General features: G+C 35.0%; 1 protein-coding gene across 2 annotated transcripts in view; it reads right to left on the bottom strand.

Annotated features, from left to right (window-relative positions):
- The window catches only part of ETFA (electron transfer flavoprotein subunit alpha), a gene marked incomplete at its 5' end in the record, with an annotated part of 87,233 nt that overhangs the window by 51,183 nt on the left and 10,767 nt on the right, over positions 1-25,283 (bottom strand). Inside the window, 8 exons of one of the 2 annotated variants that reach the window (XM_079699915.1) lie at positions 6,748-6,830; positions 12,206-12,274; positions 13,509-13,610; positions 14,261-14,371; positions 15,466-15,565; positions 20,202-20,284; positions 20,378-20,459; positions 22,703-22,849. In XM_079699915.1, the coding sequence (XP_079556041.1) occupies positions 6,748-6,830; positions 12,206-12,274; positions 13,509-13,610; positions 14,261-14,371; positions 15,466-15,565; positions 20,202-20,284; positions 20,378-20,459; positions 22,703-22,849 (777 nt within the window). The remainder of the gene's footprint in view (positions 1-6,747; positions 6,831-12,205; positions 12,275-13,508; positions 13,611-14,260; positions 14,372-15,465; positions 15,566-20,201; positions 20,285-20,377; positions 20,460-22,702; positions 22,850-25,283) is intronic. The other variant, XM_079699916.1, reaches the window with a different exon arrangement.

The raw sequence follows: 25,283 nt of genomic DNA, 5'->3' as shown, positions 1-25,283 counted from the left end.
AAAGATATCTAAAATATGTGCAACTGGAGTCCTAGAATAAAAGTAGAGAAAAATAATGTGGCATAGTGTTCTACGTCAATAGGCCAAATCTGGACCACCATCTGTTTTTGTATATAAAGTTGTAATGGAATACAACTCTTCACTTACAAGTCTATGGCTGCTTCTGCTCTACAACAGAAGAGTTAAGTAGTTACAACAGAGACTATGGCCAATTAAACCAAAAATACTTCCTATGTGATTTACAGATAGCTTGCTGTCCCCTAGTCTAGATCTTTTATGTCCTTACTGAAATTTTTCATCTAGTTATTCTATCAATTACTGGGAAAAGGTATTAAAACCTCCAACTATAATTATGTATTTGTTTATTCCTCACTTTAGTTCTGTCAGATTTTGCCTGATGTATTTTGAAATTCTGTTATTGGGCAGTTACACAATCATGATCGTTCTTTCTGATAAATTGATCCTTTTATCATTACATAATGGCCTCTTTATGTTTGGCAGTACTCATTGTCTTGAAGTTTGCTTTATCTGATATTAAAAAAGACAAACCAGATTTCTTATGCTCACTATTTGTATGGTGTATTTTTTTCTATCTAAAATATATTTCTTTTAGGTAGCATATAGCTGAGTCTTGCTTTTTATACATCTGGTAATCTCTGCTTTTTGACTGGAATATTGAGTTCATTTATACTTTTCTCTCACTGCTTTTAAGAATTTATTTTTATCAGTATTGAAGTGGATGTACATTGTTTATGAGTTTTGAATACAATCATATCAACCATAAAAATAGACCAAACAATTCTGCTTGTCTGTCAGAAAACAATTCTTGATCATGAGATTTCAGGTCTTCATTTTGTTCTCATTTAAAGTAATAAAAAGTGCTTGCTGATCATTAACTGGAGAAAACTGCAAAGTCAGTGAATCTGGAAACTAACATTTATGACATACAGATGGCCAAGAGGCACATGAAAAGATGCTCAACACTGCTAATTATTAGGGAAATGCACATCAAAACTACAATGAGGTATCACCTCATACCAGTCATAATGGCCATCAACAAAAATTCTACAAACAACAAATGTAAGAGAGGGTGTACAGAAAAGGGAACCTTCCCACACTGTTGGTGGGAATATAAACTGGTACAGTCACTACGGAGAACAGTATGAAGATTCTTTAAAAAACTAAAAATAGAGCTATGATTTATGATTTAGCAATCCCACCCCTGGGCATATATCTGGAGAAAACCATTATTCAAAAAGATACATGCACCCCAATGTGCAATGCAGCACTATTTACAATAGCCAACACATGGAAGCAACCTAAATGTCCATCGACAGGTGAATGGATAAAGAAGATGTGGTACATATATACAATGGAATATTACTCAGCCATTAAAAAGAATGAAATAATGCCATTTGCCACAACACGGATGGACCTGGAGATTATCATATTAAGTGAAGTAAGTCGGAGAAAGACAAATATCATATGATATCGCTTATATGCAGAATCTAAGAAAAAATGATACAAACATACTTATTTATAAAACAGAAACAGACTCACAGACTTAGAGAACCAACTTATGGTTACCAGGGTAAAAGGGTGGGGGGTATGAACAGACTGGGAGTTTGGGACTGATATGTACACACTGCTATATTTAAAATAGATAACCAAAAAGGACCTACTGTATAGCACAGGAAACCCTGCTCAGTACTCTGCTAATAACCTAAATGGGAAAAGAATTTGAAAAAGAAAAAAGTTTCAATAGGGAATGCAGCAAGGAGATCTGATGTTGGTTAAATTATGGACTCTTTCCAGTTAGTTGGCTCTCCCTCCAAAGCAAATGTACTAAAAATAAAATGACTTCCTTTTTGAAAAAAAATTTTTTTCTTTTTATCATTCTGTAAACAATTTGACTATTACATGCCTTGTAGTTTCATTCCTGTTTCCTGTTCTTGGGGTTTGTTGAGCTTCTGAGATCTGTGGATTTATAGTTTTCATCAAATTTGGACATTCTATGGTCATTATTTCTTCCAATAGTTTTCCTGCTCCAATTACACATATATTAGGCCTCCTAAAGTTGTCCAATAGCTCACCAAGGCTCTGTCCACTTTTTTCCTGTGTTTTCAAAATTTTCTGTGTTTCATTTTGGACAGTTTTTGCTGCCATATCTTCAAGTTCACTAATCTTTACTCTTGTAGTGTCTAATGGCAGGATAAACATTCTTTTCAAGTGCACAAGGTATATTCACCAAGACAGAGCATTTGTTAGGCCATAAAATAAGACTCAATGAATTTTAATACTGAAATATTAAAGAGATGCTCACCAAAATTAAATTTGAAATCAGTAATAGGAAGCTATCTAGGAAAAAAAATCACAAATATATAGAAATTAAACATTCCTGATTTTCTAAATTAGAAAATTTTTTAACGAATGATGAAAATATATCAAAATTTGTGGGATGCATCTAAAGTACTATTTAGAGGGAAATTTATATCTTTAATATTTACATTTAAAAACAAGCAAAATACAAAATTAATGAAGTAAAGTTCTACCTTAACAGCAAGGTAAACCCAAAGTAATTAGAAGGAAGAAAATTAAGAGCAAAAATCAATAAAAAGAAAACAATGAAAAAAATTAACAAAGCTAAGAGTTGGTTCGTTGTTGTTGTAGCTGCTCTGCAAAACAGTCTGGCAGCTCCTCAAAGGTTAAACATAAAGTTACCATATGAACAGCAATTCCACTCCCTGGTACATATCTGAGAGAAATGAAAACATATGTCCACACAAAGACCTGTACATGAATGTTCCTATCTGCATTATTCACAAGAGCCAAAAAGTAACAACAGCCCCCCCACACACAAACCAATCTTACACAGATTTTTCCTTCAGAAAATACAGCAGGAGGGAGTATCTTTCAACTCATTTTATGAAGCCAGCATAATGCCAATACCAAAATTAGACAAAGATATTGGGGGGGGAATTACAGATTATTTTGATAAAGACCTAAAAATCTTTACGAAAATATTAGTCAATCAAAACCAGCGATGTATTAAAAGGATAACATATCATGATCAAGTAGGGTTTACCACAGTAACTCAAGGTGGTTTAACATTCAAAAATCAACCAACATAATTCACCACATTAACAGAATAAAGGAAAAAAACCATGATCATTTCAACAGATGCAGAGAAATATTTGACAAAATTCAACAACCATTCATGATAACAACTCTCAGCAAATCGGGAACAGAAGGGAAGTTCCTCATCTTGATACAGATAATGACTTATATACAAAAGAAATAATGAATAATAGAAATAAATAGGCAAGCCACAGATTGGGAGAAAATATTTGCAAAACATATATGACAAGTAACATATCTGGAATAGATTTTTTAAAAAAACTTCTACTACTCAATAACAAAAAGACAAGCAATTCAATAAAAAAAGTGCCATACATCTAAACAGATACTTCGTAAGGAAGACATCTGAGTGGCCAATAACACAACAGTGTTCATCATCACAGATATCAGGAAAATGCAAATTAAAACCACAATAAAGTACACCACTACACATGCACCTGAATAGCTAAAATACCAAATGTTGGTGAAAATGAGGAGCAAGTGGAACCCAGATACATAGTTAGTGGAAATATAAAACTGTACAACTACTTTGGGAAGAAATGATCCAGAGGGGTGTCAGAGTCCAAGCAAGGTAGGTAGGGTTATCTATATAGGAGGGCTGAATGTTCAGTGCAGGGTGTGGGAGCCTGAGTGGGGCAAGGAAAGCATTTGTACAGGTTAGCGTATTGGCAGGGTCCAGGTTTTTTACTGCCAATGAAAGGCATTACAAACAGGGAAAGGGAGAGTCAGAATTGACCCTGCACTGGAATTGGTGATGTCACTGTGAACTCATGGTTTTCAGTGTAGATAGACTGATAGTGAAATAGATATAAATGTTTGTATGTGTATATGAATACATATGTGTGTATATCTGCATACATATATACATACCTACACGCATTCCCTAGCTTTTGCCACTGAGGGGTCCTGGGAATAGCAACGAGCACAATTAATATCCAGATGTCAGCTTCATACTATTCTTCACTAAAAGGAACCAGGACTCCCTGGAGAAAAGACCGATGCCAGGGCTGGGATAGGAAAGGTACAAAAAGCCTGGAACATCTTATTCTGCCAGTAAGTAAGAAAGGCCTCAAAGAATTATGGGAACATGTCAAGAAGACACAGAAGCCACCATGAAGGGGTTTTCTCACTGGCCAAATGTGGACCAATTTGTACATCAATTAAAATAATAACAACAGATTTTCACCCATTAAATAAAACAGGAACCATAAGTCCTATTATAAAGAAATGAATATTTATTTAACATTCATTTATAAATAAATATAAATAAATAAACTGAAAGTGAGGAGAACTGGAATAGTCACATCATTTCAAAGTACCTCCTCATAAAACATTTATTAATTACAAAGGGAAAAATAACTTTACAGTGGAGAAGTTTGACAGATATCAAAGCCTTTAATATATTTAAATTCCTTATGAAAAATTTAACCAAATGGTCAAAGTGAAAATCTAATAAGACACAATGAAATTGTGTACCATCTGACAGTATGAAATAGCACTTTTGTGATATTCCTGTCAAAGATGTATATATAACCTAAACTGAATGGTGAGGAGACATCAGACAAATGCAAATTGAGGGATATTCTATTCTACAAAATAGCTGTCCTATAATTTTTCGAAAGTGTCAAGGTCATGAAAGTCAAAGTAAGAAAGGAACTGTTTGAGATGGAAGGACACATGACAACTGTATGCAATGCAACATGTGATTATGAACTACATCCTTTTGCTATACAGGACATTATTGGGACAACTGGCAAAACCTGAACAAGGTCTGATGATTAGATAGTATTAATGTAAATTGATGTTAATCTCCTAATTTTAAAAGTTGTACTGTGGTTTTATAGGAGAATGTCCTACATATTTGGAGATGATGGAGAATCATCTCAGCAACTTACTCTCTAATAGTCCACAAAAATAAAGACTTTTACTCTGTCCTTGAAAGTTTTCTGTAAACTTGAGAACATCTCAAAAAAGCTTTAAAGCCTTAAAGAAAAGTACACACACACACAAATAAATATGTACACATATATATACATATCGAAGTCTAACTCAGAGTTAATGAATCAGAATCTCTGGGGCTTACGTGATTTATGTTAAAGAAAGTCTTCAAAGCCTTTAATGTATTTAAATTCCTTATGAAAAATTTTCAATAATCCTATATTCATGACAGTAATGTTGAAGAAAGCTGACTGTATGACATTTATTTACAATACAGGTAAGGATGCCACTGGTCATTCCCTGTCATTCTGCTATCCTACTTAATAACAAGTGTGTTGTTACTGAAAAGTCAATGTAAATAAAAGTTTGTCTCCCACCATACTTTCTTGTAGAAGTATTACTGATTAGGAAGGTTGTGGGTCTGATCTTTTGTAAATAAATTCAAGCCTAAAGATTATCTATTCATGTAAACTAGGATAAACAAGATTTATACCAAATAAATACCTATGTGCCACACCTCATTAAATGCTAGGGAAAGCTCGAGCTTACTTGCTCAATAAATGCTCTCACAGCCTGATTAATGCACTATCACAAGCAAACAGGTCACATGGTTCTGTGACTTTGTTTATTTAGTAACTATTTTACATTCTGAGATCTTATCTGACTTCAAATAAGCTGAATAACACAAAAAGTATTAACAACCATCAATACATTAGATCTTATAAAAATTAAAAATTTCTGCTCTTCAAAAGAAAGTGAATAAAGAAGCAATAAAAAGACAAAGAACCCAATTTTAAAATGGGCAAAAGATTGAACACTCTTCAAAACAAACTTCAAAAGCAAGACTTAAATTTTTTGCCTATTTTGAAACTTTGAATGAACCTCTGATGCAACAGGGCACTGAGATGTGAGATTTTTTTAATGGATATGACTTAATATCCTGTTTTGAAATACATTAAAAATTTTTTGAAATATATAAAAAAATTCATTTTCCTCCACACAATAAAGACTTAAACTGGCTGAGAATTGTATTCACTGAAAACCTGAATCATCTAAGAAATGTGAACAATCATTAGATATTGTTAGTGATTCAACTTTGAAACCAAAGTATGCCTTTTGTAAGTTTTGGATAGTTTTAACTGAATAGTCTAGTATCACTTACCCATATGGATAAGAATTTTCTGAATTTCATGCAACTAGACATAATACAGAAATAAACTAGGTGTTCAGGAAGATATAAGACCACAGTTGTCACTCGCAGCTCCCAATTTTGAGATTCTGTGTTCATTAATATAGATTCCTCAGTTTTACTGATAGATTTTATAATATATAGGCTTTATGGTAAATAAATGTTAACGTGAACTTGTAAAATCCATTTAATAATAAAATGCTGCTTCTATCAGTTTTATATTTAGTGTTGTGACATAAATTTGACAAACTATTCCATTGCTTTAAAAAATGTGAAAAACAATGCTGGATTTAAGAACTGCTCTGTGTTTTACTGAGGCCAAGAAATCCACAGACCTGTGAGAAGAACACATTCACCATGGTAATGGCTAACTGCTTAGGTACACTGACTAGGACACCAATCACTGGGATGATTGTTCCACAAATATATACAGTTCTCATCCCCATAGAATTCTGCATGGCATATTTTATTGCGATACTTACCGGTGCTACTATTTTTCCTGTCTGTCCAACTTGCAAGTCATTGGGAACAAAGCCAGCATCAACAGCAGCACGAGACGCACCAACTAAGGAAAAAATATTTGTCATTTTTTTAAGCTCTATTATTCAACTAGCTGGAATATTCACTGATAACAGTAAAAAAAAAAAAAAAAAGACACTGATACAGTACATATATAAAACATACATTATAACCTGTTTGGGATGTCATTATATAATGCTCCTTTACACCATAACTTCACAGCTTTTAAAGAAAGGTATTATAATATCTTTACCTCTAGGACCAGATAAAGAAAAGAGTTACATACAACACAAGATAAAGGCTTAACCAGTATTTTCTATCTAAAAATAAAAATGAGAATTTAACTAGCCTTCTATCCTCATTCAGCAGGAGTCAAAAGGAGCCCTGCTTGGAGAAGAGGTACCCCCTCTCCCAGCAGGGGTCAACAATGAGCCTCAGGTCCTCTTCATCTCCATCTAGAGAGGACAAAAAGGGGGAGCCCTAGTGAATACTCCTCACTACCTCTTAACACTCACAGACTCACCTCCACTACCTATCACGAGTCAGTCAGGACTGATCACATTCTGCCCTTCACTTACATCAGTCACTGCAACAAGCCCCAGACTCAAAGGTTATCCTTCATAACCCATACACTGATCCCCACAATGCCCTGCATGCTCCCCAGTCTGCACACTTCTCCCACTGCTCCCCAATTCCTGAAACCTTACACTATGATTTCTGGAATTCACAGCCTGATACCAGCAAACCACAAGTCTCTGTATCTTCCACCTATCTGTCTAAATGTTCCCTGAGGACAAGGATTCCCCTGCAGCCCTCTCCAGCAGATGTCGCTTTGTCTGCCACCATCTTCATACCACTGGGCCCAGAGGTGGTACACCAGGCCCTCACTGCCACTCTCAGAAAGTTTCCCCTCCTCCCTCCTTAAAACCCTTCAGCTTCGAAGCTCATGTCATCAGATTATGTCACCCATATATTGCTGTGTCATCTATCAACCAGCAGGTCAATTCCCTTCATTCCTCAATGATTTTTAGCTTCTGGGTCTTTGTCACTTTCTCCAATACCAGTCTTGTCTTAATTCTTGAAGACTTTGACATGCTGGCTTCTCAGTTCCTTGAGCAACTCTCCTCCAGTCATCTTGTCCTTCACTCTGCCCATGGTCATATCCCCAACCAGCCCATTAGCAACATCCCTCAATAATCTTGATTTCCAAAGTCTCTCTGTGACCTCTCCTTTCTAGCTGACTATTTTTAGTACCCTACTCCAACAACCCTCTGACCACACTGGGATCCACAATTCTATTCATTGTCCCTCTCTCCCCTCATGTTCTCTCTTCTTTCTTTACCCAGCTTAATTTCTATGATCAGTGACTCTAATCACTCCTTTGCATATGTCTTTAATTTCTTTGCCCTCCTCTTGTACCATCACACTCAAGTGGAAATCCTCCATCTCTGGTTACTGATTAAGCAATCTTTCCACCTTTTCCATACCTGTCCTACTATAGTTCTGCATGACTGCAGAAAAACACCAATACTCAGCCATGTTAACTGGGTTTTACTTTAAATAAATAGGCCTTAATTCTCTCTATCTTTCTTAAACTTTCGATATAATTTCATATCTTTCCTTCTCTCTTCAAACTTCCAATACTCTTTAAGATTCTGCCTATTTCACTGAAAAAGTTGAAACAATCAGAACAGAATTTCCACATGCTCCAACTAACACATTCACCCATCAACCTGCAGCTGTGTTCATATTCTCTCTCATCTACTCAAGAACATCTCTCCAGTAACTCTCCTATCTCGTGTATGATTAATCTCTCCCTCTTAACTGAAGCATTCCTATCAGCATATAAGTATGCTATTATTTGTCCAATCTTTAAAAAGTCCCTCTGTTCGTCTCACTCCCCCTCTAGCTACTGTCTATTTCTCTGCTCTCCCACAGAGTTAAAAGCCTCTAAAGAGTTGTTTGCATTCACTGTCTCCAATGCCAGGCCTCCCATTCTATTTCTAAAAATTTTTTATTAAAATATAACACACAAATAAAAAAATATATATATATAACACACATACAGAAAAGCACACAAATCACAAATGTGCTACTGCTCAATGGCTGATCATAAAGTGAATACAACCAGGTAACTACTACCTAGGACCATTCTTTTAAACCCACTCCAATCAGGTTTTTGCCCCCACTACCCACGACCCCCATTACTAAAACTGCTCAAAGTCACCCATGACTTCTAAGTGGCTGAATCAATTAGTCACCTTTCAGTCCTCATCTTCCTTGACCTTCCGTCCTTGCAGTATTTGACATAGGTGATCACTCTTTCCCTTACTGAAACACTTCATTTGGATTCCAAAACATCATACTCTCTATCCTGATTTTCATGCCTTACTTACCCATTCCATTTGGTCTTTGTTCTCCCCTTCTCCCCTACCTCTTAATCTTGCAGAGTCTAAGGCTTAGTCCTGGGACCTCTTCTATATCTACACTCAGTTCCCTTGGTGAGTTCATCTGGTCTCATGGCTTCAAATGCCAAATAAATGCAATTGATATCCAAATTTCTATCTCCAGCCCAAACTTTTGAACTCCACATTCCTATACCAATTGCTTAATTGACATCTCTATTAGGATGTCTATTATTAGACATCTCAAAACTTAGTACAGTCATTCCTCAGAATCCGCAGGGGACTGGTTTCAGGAACCCCGCCCCACAAGGATACTGAAATCCAAGGATGCTCAAATCCCTTATATACAATCAAATGGCATATATTTGATTATAACCTATGTATACAGGCATACCTCAAGGATATCGCTGGTTCGGTTCCAAACCACCACAGTAAAGCAAGTTACATGGATTTTTTTGCATATAAAGGTTATGTTTATACTATACTGTAGTCTATTAAATGTGCAATAGCATTATGTCTAACAAAATAATGTACATACCTTAATTTAAAAATACTTTATTGCTAAAAAATGTTAATCATCATCTGAGCCTTCAGCTAGTCTTTTTGCAATAGTAACATCAAAGGTCACTGATCACATAGCGTAACAAATATAACAGTAATGAAAAAGTTTGAAATATTGCGAGAATTACCAAAATGTGACACAAGAGACATTAAGTGATCAAATGCTGTTGGAAAAATGGCACCAACAGGCTTGCTCAAAGCAGGGTTGCCACAAACGTTCAATTTGTAAAAAAATGTAATATCTGCAAAGTGCAATGCCTATACTTTAAATCATCTCTAAATTACTTATAATACTGAATAATGTAAATGCTATGTAAATAATTATAAATACAATGTAAATGTTATATAAACAGCTGCCAGTGCAAGGCAAATTCATATTGTTTTTTGGAACTTGCTGGAATTTCTTCCCCCCCAATATTTTTGATCCATGGTTGGTTGAATCCATGGATGCAGAACCTGCACATATGGTGGCCTGAATGCATGCCCAAAACTGAACTCCTGGTCTATCCTTGGAAACTGTGCCACCTGGGGTATTCCCCATCTCAGCTAATGGCAACTCCATCCTACCAGCTGCCAGATAAAAACTTTTCCTCATAATCTATATTCAATCTATCAGGAAATCCCAATGGTTCTACCTTCAAATATATATCCCAAAACTGTTTCTCCCCACATCTACAGCTACTAACCTGGTTCAAACCATGAGCATCTCTCACCTGAATGATTGAAACAGTCTTCTAATTGATCTCCTTGTTACTGCACTTATCACCCTATAGTCTATTCTCAAAACTGTAGCCAGACTGATGCTTTTAATATGTGTCAGATCACGCAACTCTTTTGCTCAATGGTTCCCCATTTTACTCAGAGAAAACCAATCTCCTTACGAAGGCCTACAAGCCCTATGTGATCTGGTCTATTACTTCCAATCTTATCTCTTACCACTCTCCCTTTCTACACTTTTCATTCCAGCCACACTGGCCTCCTTGTTATTCATCACGGAGGCCAGACACCTTCCTGCCTTAGCAAAAAGCCCTTTGCACTTTACTGGTCCCTCTACCTGAAACACTCTCTCTCAGATTTCCTCATGGCTTGCTTCCTTACCTTCTTCAAACCTTTATTCAGATGTCTCCTCATTAAGGCATACTCCGACCAGCTTATTTAAACCTGCAATCCTCCCCCTCCAATCCTCCTCCTTCTCCTTTTCCTGTTCTATTATTTTCATAGCATTTACTACCCTCTAACACACTATATTACTTACTAATTTATTGTGTTTACTGTCTGTGGTAGGCAGAAAAATGGCCTCTCCAAAGATATATTCACTTTCTAATACCCAGAACCTGTGAATTACCTGTATGATAGCAGATAGGATAAAAAATTAAGGATCTTGGGAGAAGGCACTTATCCTGAATTATCTAGGTGGGTTCTAAATGTCATCACAGTATCCTTGTCAGAGGGACACAGAAGGAGATATGAAACAGATACAGAGAGAAGAAAGTAATGTGAGGACAGAGGCAGAAACTGGAGTGATGCGGCCATAAGCCCAGGAATGCCCAGGCAGCCTCTGGTAACTGGAAACAAACAGATTCACCCCCAGAGGGAGTCTGGCTCTGCCAACACCTTGATGTCAACACACCTGTGGCCTCTAGAGCTGTGAGAGAATAATTTCGCTTATTTTGTTCATTGCTTTCGCTTACCTCCTAAAATAGTGCCTGCCAAATGGCAGACACTTGATAAATATTTCTTCAGTGAATGAATGAATGAATGCATGAATGAAATATCCTCAGTCAAATACCACCATCTAATTATAAAGAGTCAATATCCTGCCTTTATTCAGACAAAACCATAACTGTTTCTATGGGTACACATATTAGGTAATATAAAAGCACAGGAAAAGCTTAGAAAGTTATACACAAAACTCTCAAAAGGGGGAGAACAAAACAGATATTTCTATAAAAAGAAGAATATATTCATGTAATGGTTGTATAATTAAAAACTAAAATATTTTTAGTTTTCTGATTTTTCAAAAAACATCATTCCATTCTCAATATACTTTTAATAACAAGATGTCTCTTCCCTATAAATTTAAAAAATAATGTTAAATGTTAATTTCTACTTGTATGAGAGATTTATGTTAGACCACCAATAGAGGGAAAAGTAAGGCATTCCTGAAGTAGGCGATGAAGCTGACATTTAATTTTTTTTTAATGGAAAAAACTACTAAAATGTGGCAAATTAAGAGTGTCATATAAATAATAAAAAAGAACATGGACAACCTCTCTTCACTGAACACTATACCATTTACTTGGAGACTAAGAAAAACTGTTTCAGAGAGAAAAGTTGAAAACCAGAGAAAGCAAAAAATCTGCAGCTTTGAATGACTTATATACAAAAGAAATAATGAAGAAAAAATATTTCCAATGAAATGGGAACATTTTTCTACTAAGGAAAGTAACTTTACCTGCAGCATGTAGTTGATCTGCCAAATCGTACAACAATTTAAAGTTCTCTCCACTCTTCAAACCCCGACCTCATTTAAAAAGATGAAAAAAAACATTGAGCAAATATAAACTCCATTCCATAAAAATTTTGAACTTTGTATACATGAGTGAATCTTCATATTACACAACTGCCATCTCCTCTATAAAGCCTTTCCTGAGTTCTCCCATGATACTCCTGTACTTTTCCTATAAAGCATTCAGCACTACTGTAATTAACTGGTTAACTAATGGTATAATCAGTCTTTAAAATCAGTCTTCCCCACTAGAAGAAAAACTCTTTCAATACAAGATCCTTACCTATCTTGGTCACTGCTATATTTAGCAATACTTAGCTGAACAACTGAAAGAAGTTATTATTTTCATGGAAGTCATTCCACTAGACTTTCAACTCCTTAAGAGCAAGAACAATCTGCCTTTTCCTCTTTGTTTCTTCAGCACTTTGCAATGGGCCTGGCAGAGAACATATACCCAATAAACATTTCTTTAAAAAATAAGTGAATAAACTAGTCAGATATACCTTTTTTGAAATATTAAATTATTTCCTCTCAATGCCACTTGCAATAGGAGGCTGTTTGGAAGCTTAATTATTTCATTTGATGTTTAGTTTGTGAAGATTTTTAAATCACAGCAGTTATTTTTTTAAAAAGCCAGCAGGCTATAAAATGTAGGCCTTTTTGTTTGTTTCTTGGTCTTTTTTTTTTTAAAGTAAGAAACATGACATACAAAAAGAAGCAAGTCTTGTGCAATATTAACAGCTTTGATACTAAATGTGAAAAAACTTTCAAAGAGTTATCCATAGAGACCTGGACTGCACTGGAGGTCTTTCAAAGAAGAGTGAAGGGTGGGAATCATACAACACAGCAAGACCTGGACTGCACTGGAGGTCTTTCAAAGTAGAGTGAAAGGTGGGAATCATACAACACAGCCCTGAGATTCCAACCAGTTCTTTCTGTGATTTCAGAAGTCAACCATACTCTTCTGAATAACACAGAAGTCAGTCAAAAAGACAAAGCTATGGAGTTGAGATTTGTACCATGCTCCCCCTGGTGCCAATGACACAGATTTGCAACAGAAAGTCCAAACTGTGTATTAAACTCATGATTTCATTTTCCTAATCGGTAAAATGGGACTAATACTCGTAACTTGCCTACTTCTTACATTTGAAAAAACACCTGTGCTCCTCTAAAATGAGTACTAATAAAAGCAAAGTATTTTAAGTTTACATCATTTTTTAAAATTAATAAATTACAATATTCCACTTACCACCAGATACCACCACTTTGGCACCTGTTAGCTCTGGTCGATCGCTTTTTGTTAATTTCTGGTCAAGCCATTCTGATATCCCCACTGGGGAAGCACTTGATGCTGCATATATTGATACATATAACAAAACATAGAGCATGAATTCAAGTTCTACAGTAAAAAATAATTTTTAAGAGAAATACACAAAGAATTAATTCCAGGCAATTTAACTTTGTTAGTTACTGTGAATTTTTTATGCCACTAATTTCATTCTCTCTGATTTTATGAAAGACAACTAGATTCCAGCCTTCACCTCATTAGCTGTATGACTTTTGAGAAGTCATGTAACTCTCTGAGTCTAGCTATAAAACTGGAATAAGCCTCTCTCTATGGGGTTCAACAAAATACTGTATATGTTAAAGTATAACACCTTCCATAAGTTTACTATTATTAAATTATTCCATTATATTGAATCTCTATTATAACAGGCAACAGTGAGAGGGGAGTAAAAAATCTTTACATCAACATAACGGATTAATCTTAATGCACCCCCCCTCCTACCCTTTTGATATACACCAAAGCAAATATCCAAGGACCAAGAATGATATAAATATTTCTTATTTTTGTATAAACTTGGGAATAATATTTAGATTGAGCTCTCAAACACTCTGCATTAGAAATTTAACTAGAAGCCTTCTCTTATTCTAATATAATGTCTGAGCTAAAAACTAAAAAACTGAAATAAATACAAACAAATTCAAATGAACACTCACCGTTTTCTAAGCTGGCACTACCTCCCCTTGTCGCTGCAGCTTCAAAAGATGTTCCTCGGACAGAAAACACCTTCACTTTTTCATCACACTTCACTGTACATAAAGCATTTCCTGTAATACACATTTATTTTTTAAAAACCACCATGAAAGGCAAAAAACCTCCCAAATAGTCCTTTGAGGTTCAGAATTTACTTCACAAAGAGAAGGAAGAAATAACTGTAGACCAGTTACTTGTTTTCTACCTTTACTAAGTATAAGATAAAGGACTATAACACTGAAGAAACGTATCAGTGGCTCTCTGTATAACCTTGGATGTCTTTAAAAATAGAACAAGTGCTGACCTGCGTGGAAGAAAAACACTGGAAAAGGCAGTCACACTAATCAGGTACACTCTTCCTAAAAGGAATATAAACAAAAGCTTCCTTCTCCAAAAACAACATAATCAGTAACTCAACAACATGAGCTGCAACAACTTAATAAGAACGAAGCTACTATGCCTTGCTAAGGGAGGAAAATAAATGAAAACATGATCAGGCGTAAAGGACAGGAAGTGTGATGCATTAAGACTTTTAAAGGATTTGAAACATTTCTTATGGATTAGCAATCACATTAAGAGTAACCTGAACTATGACCAAATATTTCCCTTTAAACACTACTAATGATGAAAGATCTGATTTGAGAATTGCCCATTTATACTGAAACGCACAACTTCGATCAGAAAGAACAAAGAGTTCACTGCCTTCTCCAGCCCCACTAGAGACCAGCGTGCTTAGCAAAAGATCAACTAAAGAGATACCAAAATGAATATCGTAATGCAGACGGAAATGAAGTAGAAGCAGCAAAGAAGACTGAAAATACTACTTTACAATAAAGATGTTAAAAAAAAAGAAAATACTACTTTAAAAAATAGAAAATTTTCTTTTCCAGGTGCCACTTACAAAATATACTAAATAGTAAATCTAATTTTTATTGATCACTGGAAAAATCTCACTCTGTACACTGAATGATCAGGAAGGAAAGAAGTATGTTCCAGATTTACCAGAGAGAATGTCATGTCATGGTCCAGCGGCAATTCTAAGACTAAGATTTTCCTCAGAAATCTTAAGATGGTCCATATTTCAAAATCCTGTCTTCAAGATTAATCTCTGCTTTTAAAGTTTTCAAAAATTTAACATACTGATTAATTATTTTCCTTGGGTACTCACCTGCATAAATGGTTCTCACAAATGTGTCAGGTGATTTGATTGCAATGATGTCAGAAATAGGGGCAACATCAAGTTTGGCTGCTATTCTGGGCAAAAGGTTCTAAAAGCAAAATAAGTAGTGAGTTACACACATACATGCTGATGGATGGCTATAAAGTTATCAGCAGTAACATTCTCTAAATGGAAATTCTGTAGAAATTTTAATTTGAATATTTTATAATTCACATGCATCTTTAGACATACCACAATTTCAAGCACAACTTTTTGGAGAGTCGTTGAGCATAAGTAAGACTCGATGATTACTCTAACTACATTAAGAGTTTTATAGCAATAAACTACCTTAACTCAGTAGGTTGAATTATGAGATACGATATTTGCTTTAATGATCATCATTTATGAAGTGTGACAGTTATAGACTACTGAATTTAGATAATATAGAAAAATATTTAGAGTAGTAGTAAAATTCTCAAATACTGAGAAAGAACATACTTGTATATGTTTATTTAATGTACATGAAAGAAATAATTTCAAAGCAGACATTTTCATCTGTTTAAAAAGTGATGCTGCATTTAAAAAGATCAAAACTAACCTAAGTGTCCATCAACAGGGGATAGGTTTATAAATTATAGTTCATCCATATAATTTTTAAAAATGAGAAAAGTAAAGCACAATGCCTCTCTCTCTCTCTCTCTCTATATATATATATATATATATACACACACACACACATATATATCTCAACAAAAATTAATGTATGTGCTTTTCCTTGTATATGCATATAACATCTCTGGAATAGATACATGTGGTAACTTTGCTCCCACTAGCAGGGACCATTGGGCAAGCCACAATATTCCCAGGCCTTAGTTACTTCACCTCACAATGAGAGGAAGAGAATCTCTATGCTTCTACCCTACATTTCTCTGACTCTCAGGCTCTAAAACAGAATCAGTTAGTGAAGAATGAATATCCATGGTTTCTAGACTCAGAGGTTCTCTTAGATGATGACACCATCTAAGTGTAATTTTAAAAGTGAAGTGTTGCTTTGATCACATAAATAGAAAAGGTGAATTCTACACTACTTTCTACAGAGAGCTTACTCCATGGCATCCCCTAAACTCAGTACATGATACTACCTCTAGCAGGCAAACTTTCATTATGACAGTACTCAAGTTCCTCTCCTCACTCCAACCCCAAACCCTCTCTGTTGCTCTAAGAATTCTCTCAGGATTATCCTCTAATCACTCCTTTATTCTTCATCCTCTTGCATGCATGTACAATTATACTATTTAATTGGCATTAACGTGTATTTTGTTTTAAAATACTTTTTAATATATATACTATATGACCCTCAACTAAATTTATAAAGCACCCTGAGAACAGAGGTTGTGTGTCTTCTGCTTCTTGTGTCTCTGCCCCGTATCTAATAAGCAGTTCTACATAAATCGATGCTAACAAGTGTTAAAAGCCTGAATCAAATTTCCTCCTGTTGCATCTGAAAATCTATAAAGATTTTCTAATTTTCAATCTATTGCTACCTAAAAGAGCTACTGAAAAGTACTGTAGTTTATAAATCCACAATTAGAAAAAATTAAGATTTCATAGGAAATAAAGGGCTTGGGAAAATAATTAAGATTCCATTAAACATAGCTCTAACTTGATAAATAAGAAGTTTAGAAGACATGTGCTTTTAAAAGAAACCAAATTTGTCAGCATTTAAAGCCTACTTCAGTAAGTAACTCTTTTCCTGAGCCACCTTCTTTAAATTGTTCAGGAAATAGTGCTGGAATATTGTTACCTGGCTGAGCAGATTCTCTTACAAATTTTATGATATGCAGACTGTGCTTCTTTTTAAAGTTTTACAACTTTCTAAACTTGAAATTTAATATCTTTTGTACTTCTATTATCCCTTGTTTTATTTTAGCACTTCTTGGAAAAAAATTTACCACAGTACTTAAAGGCACATGTTTTTCCAGGTCTGATCTTCTGTCTGAATCTCCTAAGAGGATGGATGGTAAACAGATCTATTTCTACACTATCCAACAGGCTCAACCACATGGTTTCAGGGAAGGAGAGGCAATAACTAACACAGTTTTCTTTTGATGCACAAAAAGGTGACAGATTTTAAAATTCTAGCATACCAGTACAAAGGTGTGGTATCTTGAAAACACAATTGGTGAAGAACTGTTATACAGCCAATTGTTTAGCTTAATCTGATGGACTCTTCCTCATTCCAAATCCATTCAGAGGCTGCAGCAACAGCTACTACTATGTGACCTTTGTTCTCAAAACTCCCATATGTCACAACATAGCGATCAAGGCTAGAGTATTAAAATCTAGCTAATCAGATACAACAAACACCCCTTCTTGGTTTAACAATCTTTTAGGTAAACTGTCATCACAGAAACTCGGACTTACGAAATTGTTTATATCACCCAACACAGAACCAAACTCTCAGAGATGGAATGGTCCATAAAGATCTTTTAGTTCAATGCTCATCTACAACAATCCAAAGTACAGAAGCTGGATGTCAAGCCTCTGACTTAATCATTTCCAAGGGAAGTGAAACCTGCCATAGAAAAAATCCATTCCATTTTAACATTTCTAGTTGGTAGATCATAGACATCACTTGGCCAAACTGCATCATTTTACATATCAGAAAACAGATTTCAGGAAGGTAAGTGACTAGCCCAGAGTCATATATCATATGTCATATATATAGAACCATCTTACTTAGCAATTACCAAACCCCACACAAAAATGGGAAAACTTATGATAGTCTGCAATGTGACAACCTAATTGTTGTCACATTGTTATTAGTAAAAGAACAATTATTGATTAAACTCATGTATTTACATTGTAGATTACAAATTCTGTTATTGCCTAGAAATTCTACTAATCTTAAAAGAAAAAATTTAATGAACTCAAAGTGATAATTGTGAGCTTAAAAACAAACTAGAGCAATTCACATGGGTGACAGTGCAAGATCCCTACATGTTTGCAGTGATTCACGTCTAGAAGCAATATTGCACTACAGATAAATATTCACAAACACTATTCATTTTGCAAGAAAAGAGATCAATGTGTTGGGAACTCACTGCTATTACCACTCGACATGGTTAGCTGATGAAAGAGCTTATATCTTATTCCCCAAACTCGTATTTAAAAATCAAATACAATTGTGAATGTAAAAGGAAAAAAAGTCAAATCAAGACAATTCAAAGAAGAAATTTAAATGACTGATAACTATATGAAAAGATATTTGATCTCACTATCAATCAGAGAAATGCAAAACTGTTAAAGATATAATTTTTCACACATCAGATTGGGGGGGAACTGTTAAAATGTACAATAGCAAGTGTTGGCAAGCTAGGCAACTGGTGGAGTGCAAACTGAGGCATCCCTTCATGAGAGCAATTTAGCAATATACATCAAAATTTTAAAAGCACATAGTCTTGACCCAGCTATTTCACTTCTAGACCTCTGTTCTAAATAAACACCAGCCCATGTATACAAAGGTATATACAAGGACGTTTCTTCACAGCAAAGTTTATAAATACAAAAAATTAGAAACAACCTAACTGTCCATCCTTGGCTAACTATGAAATATTATGCAACCATTTAAAAAATGAGATAGACACATTATGAGCAAATATTTTCAAGATATACTCTTAAGTGAAAACCACCAGTCACAAAACAATTCATGCTATACTATCCCATCCTAGAAGTAGGAAAAAAAAAAACCATTGTACATCTATTATAATTTGAAAATCCACAGGAAAAGGCTTAAAAGAATGTACAACTATTAACACCCAGTACTTTGGAAGAGGGAAGAGAGTTGGGAATAAGAAAGGGCAATTGTGATACCTTGCTCTGCATACTGCTTTACTGTATGCATCTTTTATAATAAGAATGTATTTGTGTACAACTTAATGTACCACCTTTAAAGGTAAAAATAAAAACTACAAGCTGCAGCTTATTAAGAATGGGATAAAAGAAAAGGGAGCTAGAATAATACCCATGGTCACAGGGAGAGCAAGAAAGACCCACTGACAAATTCCTTCTCTTGGGCTCCCCCTACATTCCCCCTCCCTTTTTTTTAAACTTCATGCAGACCACGGCCCATCTCATAGCACATTCTTTCTTCAGACATATCACAATGCACATGATCAGATTACACCTTTCTCTACCCTAAGGATGTCTTCAGCCACCACACAGCCCTTCCCAAATCCCCCAAGTAGATAAATTTGGCCTTTCTAAATATCCATCAGTCACTCAAACAAAGCCATCTCTTATGATGGGTTACTAATACAAATGACATTCACACAATGAGAAAGTTCAACATTGTTTTTAAAGAAAAATAATTTTTTTAAAATAGTTTTCTCCATAACAAAATCTGAAAATCTGGAAGAGGCATTCTAATAAATTATGATGAAATCTTGAAAGAACAGAGTTGTCTCTGTGACAAAATAGAAAGCCTGGAGATAGCATTTTCACAGAAATTATAAAAAAATCTTGAAAGAACAGAGTTGTCTCTGTGACAAAATGGAAAGCCTGGAGATAGCATTTTCACAGAAATTATAACAAAATCTTGAAAGAATAAATTTTAGCAAAACTATCACATTAATTCTGAAAGCCAGGATTAGCTATCTAAACAAAGTCTGTTGTACATTTTCAGCACAATGAAATCTAATGCTTCCAAGTAGTGACATCAGATTCCACAGTCTCAATCTTCTCACCTTTCCAAAGGCAGATGCTCCAGCACAGATGTGTGTGTAATTAAACTGCTTCTGAGTTGCCAAAATCAATGGTGTCAGTTCCTCTGAGAATTAAACACATTTGATAAACACATTTCATAGTATTTTATTTATTTCATAAATTCATAAACTTATTTCTTCCCACTGGAAAAACTCACCTGGAAGGAAGCCTTTGTACACATCATGCTGAGCCACCAGAACTTTTGCTACACCTGTTACTTTGCAGAGATCTTGTGCCACCTGTGAATAAAAGTTTTCAATTATCCATCTAACAGAAAGATACTGATAGAGCCACCACTACAATTATCAACAGAGCATAAAATCTTAATGGTCAACTGTAAAAACTGTTCTTATGGGAAAAAGGACTACTTGGGAATTTTAAAAAGTATTTAACAAAGAAAATCTTAAGCCAATTGATCTTACTGTCCATTGACCTTAAACAAAAATTCCTGCCTTGAAAAAGAGAAGTACTAATTGATAAATCAATCAAAATCAACACAGCTGTCTACTCAAATTTAGTTGTACATTGTGCTCTTTCCTTTCACTCAGTGCAAATGTAAATTCATCATTTTAGAAATGGTGAAAATGAAGCAACAGTTAGATTCTTTCTCTCACAATAACAACACAGCCAATACACTTCAGACTCAGGGTTCCTAGAGCTAAAGAACAGGAGTTAACCACACTGATATACAGACTACTGCACTTTATCTGGCAATAATAATTTCTGCTGATTTTAAAATTAGTGAGTGAATCTGGGCAATAAAGAAAATCTTATATAACAGTCCCCTGTGAACCACTGAGTTCCTACTCACTGACATATATTTATCTATGATGAAGCAAAATATTTTGTATTTGAAATCCTCATTTCTTCTGTTTAGAATCAGGCTGGGGTTCTGGGAAAGCTTTTTGACCACTCAGACTTCCTGTATACAGAAGGCAATTAGAATTCCTTCTTTTAAATCTCTTTAATTACAGCATAACTAGTTTCTGCTTTAGGAGAAACATGGTAATCGTATTATGGTCTACTGTCTTCTTGTTTACCTCCATGCTGATTCACTGAGGTGTAGGCATAAAATGCTGTGCCTCCTGTCCCCTCCCTTGATGGAGGGTAAGATTGAAACAATAGTCACTGAAGAAAGAACGCAGTGCAAAAGCACCTCTTCTGAATCAAGTGTTCACTGGAAGACAATCTTGTACTATCAAAACCATCTATTTTTAAAAAAAAAAAAAACAGCAAAAACTTCAGGCATTACGCAGAAGAGTCACTTGCTGTTTATGACAGCTACAGAAAACAATATAAAACTGCAATATGCCTAGGCTATTAACAGAGTCTCTATATACAGGTACTGATTGTTTTTCTTTAAGATTAAAATGTGACACGACAATAAAACTGTAACTGAAGAAAAGATGATTTGTTTTGATCTTTCTCAAAATAATGTAAATAAAATAGCATCAAATATTTTTAAGTCATATTAGAACGATTATTTAAAATCACAGCAAAATAAATAATCAAATCCAGAACTAGTATATCTGAAAGTAGGGCAACCAAAAAGATAGCTTAGCTATATCATCATACATTGTGGTTAATAACTATGTAAGACTCAACAAGTGTTAGCAGGATTTTGGTAAAGAAATCCACATAACCGCAAACCTGCTTGAATACATTCTTTTAAGATACCAATTTCACGTAAGAATATGGACAGAAGCAACACTAACATTCTGACCCTGCATTACATCACATGCTCTGCAACAATGCCATTTAATAAAAAATGAATTAAATCCTCTAAAAAGAAACATGCTTTATTAGGGATTTCTTCCTCTGAGGTCCAAGCCCCCAGCTGTACAACTGGCAACTCCTGTATAGTGAGAGGGAACGGGCGGCTCAAGCTGGGTAAGCTTAATTGAAGCACACTTTCAGCTACACTACAGCCCAGAGGTACAGACTCTGCATACCACATTAGACCTCCTTTCCAGGGGGTTACTTTACAAAGCTGTCACTGTCTTATTTCCACAACAACCAAAATGAAGAACACCTTTTAGTAGCAGCTATAGTTTAGAAAGCATAATACTTACATTTGAATTCTTACACCAATTAAAAATTAACACCCATGATACTTTTTCCAGATTTACCACTTACAGGAACTAAAAGCAATTAGCAAGCATATTCATCAATACAAAAAAGGGATCGGCTATTAACCTCTAAGGGGACTCAAATGTTATCACTCTACTTGGTACCTGATGGTACATTGATGGTGCCAGTGGAACTAAATTAAGTATTCTACCTCATTTCAAAAGATAAAATGCCTGGTGAGCAAACCTTTTAGTTCCTTTTTTCACACGTAGTAACGGTTGTGACATTCAGCATTTAATGAGGATCAGAGACCAGTTTGGGTTACAGTCCTCAGCATAATTCTCTGTCTCCATCTTTCCCTATCTCTTGATGGAGAGTATATTTGCTATGGTTGACCTTAAAAATTTCTCACCTTGTCACATTTGGTTCCAGCTACTAAACAGGACACTTCACCTCCAAGACGTGTGGCTGCAGTGATGGTATTTAATGTAATGGGTGCTAGGGTATCATTTCCATGCTCAGCTATTACCAGGGTACTCTGAAATCGCAGCAATGAGGCCTAAAAAGAGAAAGAAAAAAAGGAAAAGAATGTTGTAATACAAACTTTATTTTTACTCTAATTGATAAGCATGTGTGCTTTAAAGAAAACTGTATGCAATATTCAGTTTTATAAATGTATTTATAAAATACTTGCTCAGTAGCAAAAATTGGGGCTGTGTCTATCACTCTATTACTGATAGTCTTACCTAATAAAAACAGAAAATACAAATTAGTATTCTACTGTTAGAAAAAAAATTTTATTATTTCCAAGCAACTTTCCCACTAATCTATGTTCAATAACAAACTGATAAATGTATCTATATTTAAAATCCTTAGAACACATTAACCAGCAAACTAGGAATCAACTACTACCAATTACATTCACTTGCAACAATACTGCTAAACAGTACAGTATATCTAGAAATAATGATTATGAAATCAATTACTAAAGTTCTGTTGCTTCAGGCAAAATGAATTTAATACCAAAATAACTGATAATGTAAACCTGCCTTTAAAATACAATACTACACAGCAATTTTGATAAAGTTTCAATTGTTCAAATATGCTTCCAACTTCAAAAAAGAAGCTTTTGGACAGTATCTTGGAACCAACTAATATCCATCCATAGCTACTGTGGACTATCAAGAGACCACCAAATAGTTCATGGTCATTTGAAATAATTTCAAACACCAGAAACACAAAGATGAACAAGAATGGTCCCTGCGCTCAAAGTTTTCAAGAGAAATTAAGACTTGTTCACATACAATTATAAGACAGAATAGTTTTCAATTAATGAAGAGAGCCAAAATGTTGGCAGCTGCCGATCATGAAGCAGAGAATCAAGAGGAAGAATGGAAGGAAGTTTAGGTATTCCTGTCATGTGAAAGGATAAGGAAGCACACCACAGGCATGAGGAAAGGAGAAAATTTTGGAACTATCCTTGTGGAAAATGGCAATGAGAAATGAGAAAAAGAGGCACTGATGATCAAATGTCATGGTTCTGTGGTTTTGAATTCAGCAATAATCTTCAGATCTGGAGTTGGAATGAACAAAGCAGAGTGTAAAATGTACCCAGAGCTGGAAATTTACAAAGAGGGTATGAATGAAGGGAAGCCAGGTACAGGACTACAATGCTGGTTGCACAACTAAACTGACAAAATACATATTTTTTGTTTACTATATTGTATATATCAATTGCTATATTCTTCACCTTTTTATTAATATATGGGCATATCAGTTCAACTAGTTTCCATAATCATTTGGGTTATTAGTAATTTTTATTATATTTATATAATATATTATTATATTTATTATTATATTTATTTATTATTATAAACAATGCAGAGACGAGCATCCTCATAGCCAAAGCTCTGCACTCAACAGATGAGAGTTCCTTTTAGTCCAGTAAGACCTTTTTGACTGAAACTTAGCCAGGTTACTCTACCTGCTCTGCTTCCACGGATGACTAAGTCAGATTCTGTGCAACCTTCAACAAAATAGGGGCCCTTCTTCCCCTAAGCCTCCTACTTCTACCACTGCAACCCCTTCCTTCTCCTCAGCCCTCTAAACCCCCTCTATCCTTGATGAACCTAATCCCAGAGCTGGGGGCCAGAGACTGCAAGGCAAGACTTCAGGGGCAGAAATGCTTCCAGAGCCACAGAATGAGGATGGAAAGAGGAAGAGGACAGCACTGAAGAATATGCCAGAGGAAGGAATTGCTGCATTGTGTATCAGTGGATGACATTTAATGTCTTTTTTCCTCCCTTTCTGTTTACTCAAAGGGAGCAAGAAAAGGGGAGAAAATTAGACTTTTGTTTTTGCCAAATCACGTCGTTGTTTGTATAACTTTTCCTTTTTTACGATAAAAAAAAATTGCCTTCTCACGAGAGGTGAAATTCTTTATGGTTAAGGTTAGAAATCTTTATGCACTTCTTAAGATTCTCTTCTTATGACAAATTCCTAGGAGTGTTAGATCAAGACATAGACACATTTTCAAGGCTTTTAATACAGATTGACGCAAACTGTTCTCCAGAAAAGTTGTAGCAATTCACAGCAATTCACAATTCCTGGGATGGCATAAAGTTCTTAGAAGACAAACACCATGCCTGTTTACTTTTGTATCCCCATAGTCTAAAACAATGTTGTTTCCAATATACATCTGTAGAATTATACAGTACCTCTTTTTTAATCAGAAGAGCACAATATCTTGTAAAGAACTTTGTAATTAGGACCCAATGGCATAATTTATGATTTAAATCACATTTCACAAGAATTGCCAGTAACAAACTATTTATTACCAATATATATCAGACACCATATTTTTGATTATGCTTCACACCTCATTTGCCATAAAAATTATGAGTTTTTCATCACCATTTAAAGAATAAATCCAAGATTTGGTGGCAAAAGGCCCATATTTGCTATAAATTATAGTTCTAACATAATATAAATTA

Source organism: Hyperoodon ampullatus (genome assembly GCF_949752795.1).
Source record: "Hyperoodon ampullatus genome assembly, chromosome: 3".
Classification (NCBI taxonomy): Eukaryota; Metazoa; Chordata; class Mammalia; order Artiodactyla; family Ziphiidae; genus Hyperoodon; species Hyperoodon ampullatus.
This window is presented reverse-complemented; position numbering and strand designations above follow the sequence as displayed.